Raw genomic sequence first — 11,458 nt, 5'->3', positions numbered from 1 at the left:
TATTGATGTGAAGTGCTCACATACTACAGTAATGGAGGTCATATAGGTAGACAGACATATAGATTTCCTATCTCATGAGTCAGTAGTTGTGGTAGATTAGAGCTCAATCCGCCCTAGACCACACTTACTTCAGTTAAGAAGTACTTAACACTTTCAGGACACTGCACAGTGGAGCAAGCCAGGCAATGGTGCCTTGGTATTTACATATTTAGGATGCCTCCAATTCTTTGATCATTGGGTACCAATCTCCACAGCCAGCCTTAAAGGATTATGAGAGGCTCCCTGATGGGGGGGAGGAAAGGGGGCAATTGCCTAAGGGCCCAGGTGATTTAAAAGGACCCGGGGGCCTCGGCCACCGGCAGCATAATGGGGCTAAGGCAGGCTGCCTGCCCGCCCTCACTCTGTGCCGCTCCTGGAAGTGGTCAGAATGGAGCAGGGGATAGGGGGTCTCTGCGCGCTGCCCCCACCCCGAGAGCTGACTGGGGGCCAGGAACTGCAGCCAATGGGAGGGGCAGGGGCGCTGCCCGCAGGCAGCGACACAGGGCCGCTGTCAAAGGCGTGTGCTGGTTGCTTTCAGGAGCCGCCCAAAGTAAGCGCCGACCCCCTGCCCCCCAACCCCCTGCCCCAGCCTGGAGACTGCACCCTGTAACCAAACTTCCTCCCAGAGCTCACACCCCAGACTCCCTCCCGCAACCAAACTCCCTCCCAGAGCCCATACCCCCCCTACACCCAAATTCCCTCCCAGAGTCTGCCCCCTACCCCTTCTCCCGCACCTCAGCCCCCTGCCCCAGCCTGGTGAGAGTGAGGGTGGGGGAGAGCAAGCAACATAGAATCATAGAATATCTGGGTTGGAAAGGACCTCAGGAGGTCATCTAGTCCAAACCCCTGCTCAAAGCAGGACCAATCCCCAATTTTTGCCCCAGATCCCTAAAATGGCCCCCTCAAGGATTGAACTCACAACCCTGGGTTTAGCAGGCCAATGCTCAAACCACTGAGCTATCCCTCCCCCCAAACAGAGGGAGGGGAGATGGAATGAGCAGGGGTGGGGCCTCAGAAGGGACAGGACAGGGAGGTGACCTCGGGGCGGGGCAGGGCAAGGGTCTTTGGGTTTGTGCAATTAGACAGTTGGCAACCCTACCGGGCAGGCATCTGCAAACCCTGGCCATGCCAGAAGAGCGTGCCCAGCACCAGCCAGCGCAGGCTCAGCACTGCCCAAGTGTCAGGTGGACTGTGGGGGTGGTTTGTGCATGCGTGGAGGCCCATTGACTGTTCTGCCCTGGGGCCCAGAATTGCTGTCGGCGGGCCTGGATTATGGGGTGCATTGCCTTCATTGCTGCAGCAAATGCCCCAGGCCCCCACCCCAAAGGGAGAAACTTGGCCCCTTCAGCAGGAGAGGTCTCCGCTCCCAAAACAGGAGGGAGTCTCCCCACCCCAAAATGAGAGACCTTCCCCCCAAAACAGAGAGTCTCCCTGCACAAATAAGAGCCCCACAAAAACCCTGAGGGATTTTCCCTCCCCAAATATGAGCCCCCTTCTAAGAAAGCCTCCTTCCACATGAGAACCCTCCCCTCACCAAAAATTCCTCCATTCCCCAGCCTGAATGGACTCTCCCAGCTCCTAGAGGGGGGTGGGGGAGGGGCAGGCTCCTAGGGATGACAGCACCTCCCTGCCCCAATACCATTAGAAACGCCTCCTCCCCCTTCTCCACTTCTGGCCTCCCCTTGGAGAAGCTCTGCCCCTCCCTTGATACCCGCCCCGCCCATTTTCAAAAGCCACGCCCACTACAACATCCGCCCCGCCCCTCCTCCCTAGAGAAGGCTTGTCTCGTCTCACGGGGTCCCCGCCCCGTCTCCGGGGAGGCTCCGCCCCCTCATGGAAGCCCTGCCCCGTCTGGGGAAAATGTGAAGGAGAGTGGGTTTCACTTCCGGAGCGCCCTGTTGCCCCCCCCTTCCCGCGGGCTCACTTCCTGTGTTGTCGGGAAAGGTGGGGGTCCCTGTTTTTGGTGCTGCTGCTGTTGCTGCCGCCTCCGCCGGAGAGAGGGTGGGAGTTGAGGTCTCATGGAGCCGCAGCTGTGAGGAGCCCCCGGCCCGGGCCCGCTGTGGGAGCCGGGCGGAGGCTGGACACGGGAGCCGCCGGAGCCGGAGGAGATGGACAAATTGACCATCATCTCAGGATGCCTCTTTCTGGCCGCCGACATCTTCGCCATCGCGAGCCTGGCGAACCCGGACTGGATCAACACCGGGGAGTCCGCGGGTGAGGGGCTGTGCGGGCCTGGAGCGGATCAACGGCGAGGGGTCTGGGTGCAGCCGGGTGGGGGGGCCGGAGTGGATCAAACCCAGGGCTCCGGGGGGTGGTGAGGGGGCCTGGACTGGGTAAGCAGCAGGTGAAGGGGACTGGGGGAGCTGGATCGCTTCTTACTGGGGAGTCTGTGGATGAGGGGGCTGGGGGACTTGGGCTGGAACTGGGAACCTGCGGCGGGAGGGGACGCAGGGCCACTTGGGGTGGGTCAGCACCACAGAGCCTATGGCTGAGGGGCTGGGAGGCGGCGGGCACAACCTGAATTGACACTAGGAACCTTTGGATGAGGAAGCTGCGGGACGGGGACTAAGTCACAGGGAGCAGTCAAGGTGGAGTTGAGGGGACCCTGCCTAAATGAACATGAGTGGGGAGTTCCCAGATGAAGGAGGCCGGTAGTTCTGAGTATTGGTGGAACCTGGACTAGATCAGCTTTGGGGAGTCTGAGATGAGAGGGGGTTGGACTGAGGTACTGCAGAGTCCGAGCGGAGATGGTGATACTCTAGCTGGTCGGGGCAGGATATATTCTGGTGGAAATCTGTAGGAGAAGAGCTCGAGGGACATGGGGCAGGTGAGTCTGGCCAACACTGGTCTGGATGAAAAACCCTTCTATTGGGTGAGAGATTCTGTGAGAGGAGAATCTGCAGGTGAGAGATTCTAGGGCACTGTCTGGCCAATTTGAAATGGATCAGTATTGGGGGAAATCTGTGTGCGTAGCTAGGCAACCATACTGGATTAAAAATGCTGAGAGATGTAGACAAGAAGCCAGTTTGGTTTGGATCAGCGCTAGAATATTTCTTGATGAGATCTCAAGTGGGATCAATCCTGGGTAGTCCACAATAAAAGAGTACAGATGGTTCAGCCTGACCAGCCCAGACTGGATCAAGACTCTCCGAGAATACTGGCCTGGTTGAATTGGACAGGGATAATAACAGTAAATTCACATTGAGAAAACCTTGGGATAAGGGGCAAGATGGACCCTGATCTGTCAACCCAGTCTGACTGAATCTTGTGGAATATTCTGGGTATCTGTCTTCTCCTATATAGCTGTGCACAAATACAGAAACTCTCTGAAAAGTCACTTTAATACTATCTATGTAGCAAAAGCAAAACAAACGAAGTTGAAACACTTATAAGCTAAATGGACAGATAGTACCACTACTTGTTTCCACACTGAATTTTAGTCACCATAGACAGTGAATATAGAACAGTCTGTTTTTTTATTTATAATTAGTTTCACTTTTTGGGTCTCTGCTGTTGTGTTTGTATTTTTAATGTTGGAAGTGATCTTTAGATCTCATTTTGCCTCCTCCCTATTTCAAAATGTTCTCGGCATGATGTTTTTAAATCTACTTTTAGGCTTAAACCTATGTTTTGTTTTGTAATATTTGACATTGTTCCTTTAAAGGAGGATTTTTCAAGTGTCTTTTTGCAAATATTGCAATTGCTTTTGCCTATAAATACATAGTTTTATTACAGTTCATCTTGGCTATTGGATGGGGCTGGGCTTGTCCTGGTGAAATGGACAGGAAGACAATAGAAGGGTTTTTCTTCGATCTTGCACCCAAATGAGTCTAGAAGCTCCTTGTCAGGGAAAGAAGCTGTGATGCCATTCTTGCTAGATCCCACCACCTGAATATGGGCAAAGCAACCTAAACTGATCTCTCATTGATATTCCAATCTCCTGGCTGTCCCCACAGGAAATACATAGAATTCTTAAGAACATAAGAATGGCCATACTGGTTCTGACCAGTGGTCCATCAAGTCCAGTATTCTGTCTTCCAAAAGTGGCCAGTGCCAGATGATTCCGAGGGAGTGAACAGAACAGGTCAATGTATTGAGTGATCCATCCCCTGTCCTCCAGTACCAACTTCTAGCAATCACAGATTTAGGGACACCCAGAGCATGGGGTTGCATCTCTGATCATCTTGGCTAATAGCTATTGATGGACCCGTCCTCCATGAACTTATCTAATTCACTTTGAGCCCAGTTATACTTTTGGCCTTCACAAGATCCCCTGGCAAGAGGTCCCACAAGTTGACTGTGCATTGTGTGAAGAATTCAGAGTAACAGCCATGTTAGTCTGTATTCGCAAAAAGAAAAGGAGTACTTGTGGCACCCTAGAGACTAACCAATTTATTTGAGCATAAGCTTTCGTGAGCTACAGCTCACTTCATCCGATGAAGTGAGCTGTAGCTCACAAAAGCTTATGTTCAAATAAATTGGTTAGTCTCTAAGGTGCCACAAGTACTCATTTCTTTGTGTGAAGAAGTACTTCCTTATGTTTGGTTTAATCCTGCTGCCTATTAATTTCATTGGGTGACCCCTGGTTCGTGTGTTATGTGAAGGAGTTAATAACATTTCCTTATTCACTTTCTCCACACCATTCATGACTTTCTAGACCTCTATCATATCCCCCCTCATTTGTCTTTTTTCCAAACTGAACAGTCCCAGTCTTTTTAATCTCTCTTTATATGGAAGCTGTTCCCAACCTTTAATCACTTTTGTTTCACTTCTCTGTACTTTTTCCCATTCTAATATATACCAATCATGCTACTTTAGATAGCACAAAAGATATACAGACCTAGGCAAAACAATAAAATATCTATATGCATTTCCTTGCCTCAGTTTTCTCACTGCTTTTAGGTCTTCTTTGGGCTCAGGTCAGATTTGTCTAAGGCAGTGGTTCTCAACCAGGGATATGCATACCACTGGGGGTACATCAAGTCATCTAGATATTTGCCTAGTTTTACCACAATCTACATAAAAAGCACTAGCGAAATCGGTACAAACTAAAATTTCATACAGTGACTTTTTTATACTGCCCTATATACTATACACTGAAGTGTAAATACAGTATTTATATTCCAATTGCTTTATTTTATAATATGGTAAAATTATAATTTGTCAGTAATAGTGTGCTGTGACACTTGAATTTTTAGGTCTGATTTTGTAAGCAAGTAGTTTTTAAGTGAGGTGAAACTTGGGAGTACGTAGGACAAATCAGCCTCCTGAAAGGCGTACGGTAGTCTGGAAAAGTTGAGAACCACTGCTCTAAGGAGTCTAAGAACAGCCCCCTACTACACATGGCTTCTCCTCCTAATCACCCAGTTGCCTTCTTCCTCTGCTGCTTTCACGGTTAAACAGGATCCCCTGCTCTGAAAGCCTGCCCCTCTCTCCTGCTTCCTCTTCCTTGCTCTGTGAGTTCCTTGAGTTTATAAGGGCTTGTCTGCATGGTGAGTTGCTGCACAGCAAGCCAGAGTGTGATGCTACAGCACACCCGCTTGCTGTGCAGTAACTCACTGTATAGACATGACTACTGTGCAGTGGGAGTCCTGGCATGTGGCTTAGTGTACTACTACTTCAGAGCACACTGTGCTAAGCCATGCTCTGGGACTTTCACTGCGCTGTAGTAATTTCATGGCAAATTACGGTGTGGCAACCTGGTGTGCTGAAGATTCACACCTTAGCTTGTGCAGTAACTTGCCGTGTAAATGAGCCCTTAGTCCTGCTACTAACATCTGCTTCCTTTGTTCTGCTGCTGGAGAAATTTCACTGCTACAAACCCCAGCTCACTAATGGAACCTGGAGAAAACTGGCTTCCACTAGACTTTAGCCATCTCATTCTCTCTGGGCAGGTCTGTTCACTCGTAGGAGGCTCTTAGTGACTGTCACTTTCAAGGACAGACTTAGGACAGGGAACATGAGTTAAGAATATGGTAAATGGCTTAAGTATACAGAGTTCATAATATCAAACAAATTCCTTAATTGCACATACACAAGATTCCCTCAAATTGTCACCTCACCACTTTCTGTAGGACCTAAAATTGTTTTTACTTTCTCGCTTGTGTGGAAACAGGAACAGGATAACAGACACTGCTTCCAAACTATTCTGAAAACACAAATGAGCAAAGGTCATGTGGACATAAAGGTGCTGCATACAGTACACTAAAATTCTTGTTAAAGAAACAAGCTTTATCACATCTCTATATAATGTAAAAATTAGTACTTGAACTGTTCTGCTGGGCAGTCATTAAGTATTAGTTATATCACTGTTTATTACTTAGGGATCAGATGCCATTTCCATTCTAAATCTCCTTTAGAGGTGCAGGTAAAACAGTCTTCATTAAGCTAAAGCTTGGCAAACCTTAGGAGTGCATGGATTTTTCTAACGCACTAGACCATTCAAATAATATTTTGACAGACTGAGATTTCTTTTGTCTGGTGGTGCCAAAGAAGCTGCTGAGTTGATACAATCTTAAAAGAAAGCTGTTAAGGTCTTTTCCTAATAAGAAAGTTTCATAGATTTGTATCAGCATGAAAAACAATGTATTGTTACAATGTAAAACCTTATTTTTAAAATTTTTTTGTACTAAAAGAATAAAAAACATTCCAAAATAAGCATTTTATCTAAACTGATAGAGTAAGGAAAAAAAGAACTAAGGTGCCCATTATATCAAGGACTTCTTGGGCTTAGTACGGCACTTAGTATTTTTTTAAGCACTGTAATTACTCCTGGGGGAATTCTGTGCCACTGCACATGCGCAGAATTTATGTCCCCCGCAAATGTGTTTGCTTCACTGCAGAAAAATGACTTTCTGACAGGAAAGCAAAGGGAAGCCACAAGAGCAGTCATCCTCACAGTATGTTTCGGGTCCCCAGGGCAGCCAGCAGAGAGGTAAATTACTGTGGGGCGGGGGGCAGGACTGGGGAAGACCCAGCTGGTGGCTCCTACCCTGTGCCGGGCTTAGTTGCTAGTCCCAGCTGGGCTGGGGAGGACAGGACTTCATCTTCCCCTGCACAGCATCTAGGGCTGTGTCAGACCCACCCCCAGATTTCTCCACCAGCTGTAGGAAATTCTGTAAACTCCCCTCTCCTGCCCCCCATGCTCCTTGCACCCATCGCTCCTCAGCTGCAGGGGGAGGGATCACTGGACAGGGAGCTGCTCCTCCATCTGCCCAACCACCATGCATCCAGACTCCCCTCATACCCAGAACCCCCCCGACGAGCCTCACTCCCCCTGCATCTGGGCCACCCTGATGAGCCACCTGCACCCAGATCCCCATCATACCAAGCCCCACTCCCCCAGCATCTGGACCCCACCGCTGAGCCCCCCCATACCCAGACACACACCACCTGCTGAGCTCCAGCCACCTTCACCTAGACCCCCCCGCAGTCCCATCACCATTGCACTGAGAGCCCCCCCAACAAGCCCCTGTGCATCCAGATCCCCCCCGCCCTGCGCCTGGATCCCCAATGAGCCATCCGCACCCAGATTGCCGCATGCAGAACCTTCTCAATTCACACCTGGATCCCCTCCACACTTGGATCCTGCCTTCCTGAGCCTGCCTGCCCACACCTGGTGCACTTGGCATGGAGGGGCATGGCTCTGGGGTGTTTCTGGGGCAGGCCCAGACCTTGCAGTATGTCAGAGTTGGGTGCAGCCTCACCACTGAGTCTATGTCCCAGGGGGAAAGCTGCCCAATGATCTCCCATCTCTGTGCAGTCAGTGGCCTGTGCTCCCCAATGCCATGCTGGAGCCTCCACATTTATTTGACAAATAAAATTTGCAGAATTTTTTTTTGGCGCAGAATTTTTAAATTTTTGGCACAGAATACCCTCAGGAATAACTGTAATAGAAGATGAGTGCTTTTAAAAATGACACTTCATTCCCAGAGAATGATACAGAAAAGAATGGGGCCCCATCATTGAGGACCAAAGAAATGCCTTGCTGATAAGCCCAGTTCCAGCTGCTAGGGGGATTCTGGGATTCGTACTAGTTTGCTGTCCCTACACCATGTTCAGGGACTTTCTTTCCTATCTGCCTTTGAATAGTAGTTGTCTGAAGCACCCTCCTCTCATTGGTCAAGGGAACTTTCTTTTTCTGTGCCCAACCTTTTTGTTTTGGGGGTTTCTTTCTCATGGGAATAGCTCTAGTGCCTGCCTATGCAGATAACTGTGATACCAAGTAGCAGCAGAACGACATTATTTCTCAGTTTGGCTGCTCTCCTCAGGGTTTGGAAAAGCAGAATGCAACTGCTAGTCTTGTCAGCACTCCTGCTGCCTACAGTGTAGGAGAGGTCTCGGCAGGTTCAAGATGATACTGCACTGGATTACTCAAAGTTGCTTGTTACCATAAAGGCTGAAAACCTGGGCCCAGATTTTCAGAAAAGTCTGTGTCTTATTTGAATGCACAACCATGTGTAATTAAGATTGTCTCTGCAGTTGGTCACACTACAAACCAAATTGGTCATTTATATGATTTTCTGAAAATCTGGGCCTTTATTTTATTTAAATGAAAGCTTAATTCTGTCGAGTTTGATGGCTGGGTAGCACTTCTCTTTAACCCTACTCTCCTCATAAAGAAGTAGATATTTTAGCTCTGTGTGAATGCTGTGTTTTCCCATTCCCTTCTGTAGTTATGCACAATTGACTAAGTTCAGGAGCTGGATCCTTAAGTGAGTTTGTCTTTGCTTTCATAGGTTTGTCAGAATCACAGTGCTGCTTTAGCTAGTCTTGTTTAAGGAAGTTCATAAGTTTTAAAATACATTTGTTTCATAAAATAAAAGGTTAAAAAATGGATTTGTCTCTCAAAGAGCTCCCAGTGTGAAGTGAATCTTTTTTTATGTGCATGTAAAACACTGCTGGATCAAATCTGGAAATCAGCAATTTATCAATAACTTTACAGAGGCAGCTTTATTTTAACAGAGCAGTATCTTAAGCAAGAAACAGAGGCTTAAACCAGCTCCAGATTAAGTCACTGACTACACTCCCATTGATCTTCGTGATAGGGTTTGATCCTATATCAGTACACTTTCTGTAATCAATTTAAAAGTTTTTCATAAGCAGATGGAATAAAAACTATGTGTTCATTTTTGTGTGAGAGGATCTATAGTGACTCTTACTGAAGCTGATACTTTGTCTTTTTCTCAGAGGGATGGTTGGGCTTAATTTACCTTAATTTCAGCATTTCAAGACATTGCCATAGCGAAAGGAATTTGAATGGGATGTACTATTGACCTGAAGAATGATTTTTAAAGCCATTTGTATATGTTCTTGACAATTTGGAATACTTTCAGGGCAGTCCACAAAACTGTGGAGGAACATTTAATAAAAAAAAAAAAAATCCTGTTTTGTACACTGAACTGTTAGTGTCAACTTCATGATGGATGGCCAAATACTTTAGGATTATTTGGTTCCAATTTACAGTACAGAATATAACTGAGTTATACTGATCACTTACTTAATGTGAATGTCAAAACTTAAGACTGCTAAATTTTGAAAGATCACTTCTAAAATAAACATATTAATGTAAGTGGATGTGATGCATGGTTTAATGTAGGACTATATTGTATGACATTATGGTTGCTATTTATACATGTAACAGTGCTTTCTTGTATAGGATTATTGTTGAATAGTATATTCAGTTTTACCGTGCATCTGTGGTATGTAATTGTTCACATAAGTGACCATAATGTTTGTTTTTCATTTAAATAGCCCTGTATATCAAGCAGTGTAGTGACAGTAATGACAATAAGTTGTGAATCTACATCATGACACTTATTTAACTGTCAACAGCTTATTCACAAAGGCTGCTATGGTACAAATTTTGCGACGTACTTTCTGTGGAGTTTAGTATCATGCATGGCAGTTGGTAATGTAGAATGCTGCCATTCAGAGGAAATGGGTTTGAAAGCAATTGCTGTACTGTGCGCTTAGCGCAGTTATTATATTTTCTTCCTCCTTGGATTTGCGGATCTTGCACTATCTAAGAACTGGCTGCAAAGTGGTGGTAGTGTTTGTGTTTCAGCAATGTGGCTGGCACTGTACAAAACATAAACTGACTCTGTTTCAAAGAATTTATATTCTAATAGAGAATATGGGTCATGATGGGAAGCCATGAAGAAAGAATAACTTAAAGATCATTTTAAATAAATATTTGTTTTAGGTCATATCTTGTGGGGATTGTAATGAGGGAAGTTGTCCTCTCAGTGACACGTGTGCATGGAGCAGGTGCGGTAAATATATAAGGAGAAATGCAGTAATAATGGGGAGAACAGGAGCTGAAGCAGAGCCAAGTATACCTACACCATCCCTGACAAATGTTTGTCTAACCTATTCTTAAAAATTTCCAATTATGGGGATTCCACAACCTCCCTTGGAAGCCTATTCCAGTACTTAACTTTCTAATTATAAGGATAGTTTTCCCCAATAACTAACCTAAATTTCCCTTGCTGCAAATTAAGCCAATTACTTCTTGTGCTACCTTCAGTGGATATAGAACAATTGATCACTGTCATCCTTATAACATATTTTAAGATTATCAGGGACCCCCGCCCCCTCAGTCTTTTTTTCTGAAGACTAAACATATTCCATACATGGTGTTATGAAAACTGATGAAAAGCCAAGCTGTGATTATACACTTGTTACAGTAGATAAAAATGCTTGGTTTTGAGAGGTATAAAAAATAGAATGGATTTAAGGTGGTAGAGGGGAAAAAAGGGAGCACAGTTCTGTATTCTGTACTAAGTATGCAGTGTGTGTTTGCTCCACACTTGCGACGTATTAGCCTGTAAAAGGTAACATTGAAGCTCCAAGTCTAAGCACATCTAGTATAGTTCAATTCTATTAAATATCATATTTTTTAAAAATGTCTTTCAAGTGACTATAAAAATCTCAGACAAGGCTTGAGTTGTACTTGAGTGACTTCTTATTCTGTAATCTGCAATGTTTTAGAGCACTGTAGTAGTAATCATCATCATCATCATAAGGCATAGATGTGATGGAAAGCATTAATTATTTGCTTGTTTGAATTTCTGGTGTTTGGGCATATAGGAAGGATTGATTTCTACATAGGCAGACTCTCTTAAAGGTAGATACCTGTTTCAGCCTAGTTATTTGACATAGCTAGAGGATGTATGAGAGCTCTGATCATCCTTTTCTCTTTGCTCTTTAGTGGAGACGCTATTCATTCATGTTTTTGAAGTAGCAATATATTTATTTCTGGCACACAAGGGTGCAAAATGTTATTCCTGTATTTCCAGCATCTTTGTTAAATTATTTAAATTTTAGTTGGTTTTACAGAATCTGACATCAGACCATCATTTTTCATTGAGCACAGATCTGGAAGCCAATAACTTGAGTTGTTACTCCACCATTATTT

The 11,458-nt window shown here is 45.7% G+C and overlaps 1 protein-coding gene across 2 annotated transcripts in view; it reads left to right on the top strand.

Moving 5' to 3' along the window:
• Positions 1 to 1,908: 1,908 nt before the first annotated feature.
• MOSMO (modulator of smoothened) overlaps positions 1,909 to 11,458 on the top strand; it is a 53,175-nt gene continuing 43,625 nt past the window's right edge. Inside the window, exon 1 of one of the 2 annotated variants that reach the window (XM_075132715.1) lies at positions 1,909 to 2,253. In XM_075132715.1, the coding sequence (XP_074988816.1) occupies positions 2,148 to 2,253 (106 nt within the window). In that variant the 5' untranslated portion in view covers positions 1,909 to 2,147. The remainder of the gene's footprint in view (positions 2,254 to 11,458) is intronic. The other variant, XM_048866087.2, reaches the window with a different exon arrangement.

The sequence above is a fragment of the Caretta caretta genome, chromosome 10, assembly GCF_965140235.1.
Source record: "Caretta caretta isolate rCarCar2 chromosome 10, rCarCar1.hap1, whole genome shotgun sequence".
Taxonomy (NCBI): domain Eukaryota; kingdom Metazoa; phylum Chordata; order Testudines; family Cheloniidae; genus Caretta; species Caretta caretta.
The sequence above is the reverse complement of the archived record's forward strand: the minus strand, read 5'-3'. Positions and strand labels throughout refer to the sequence as shown.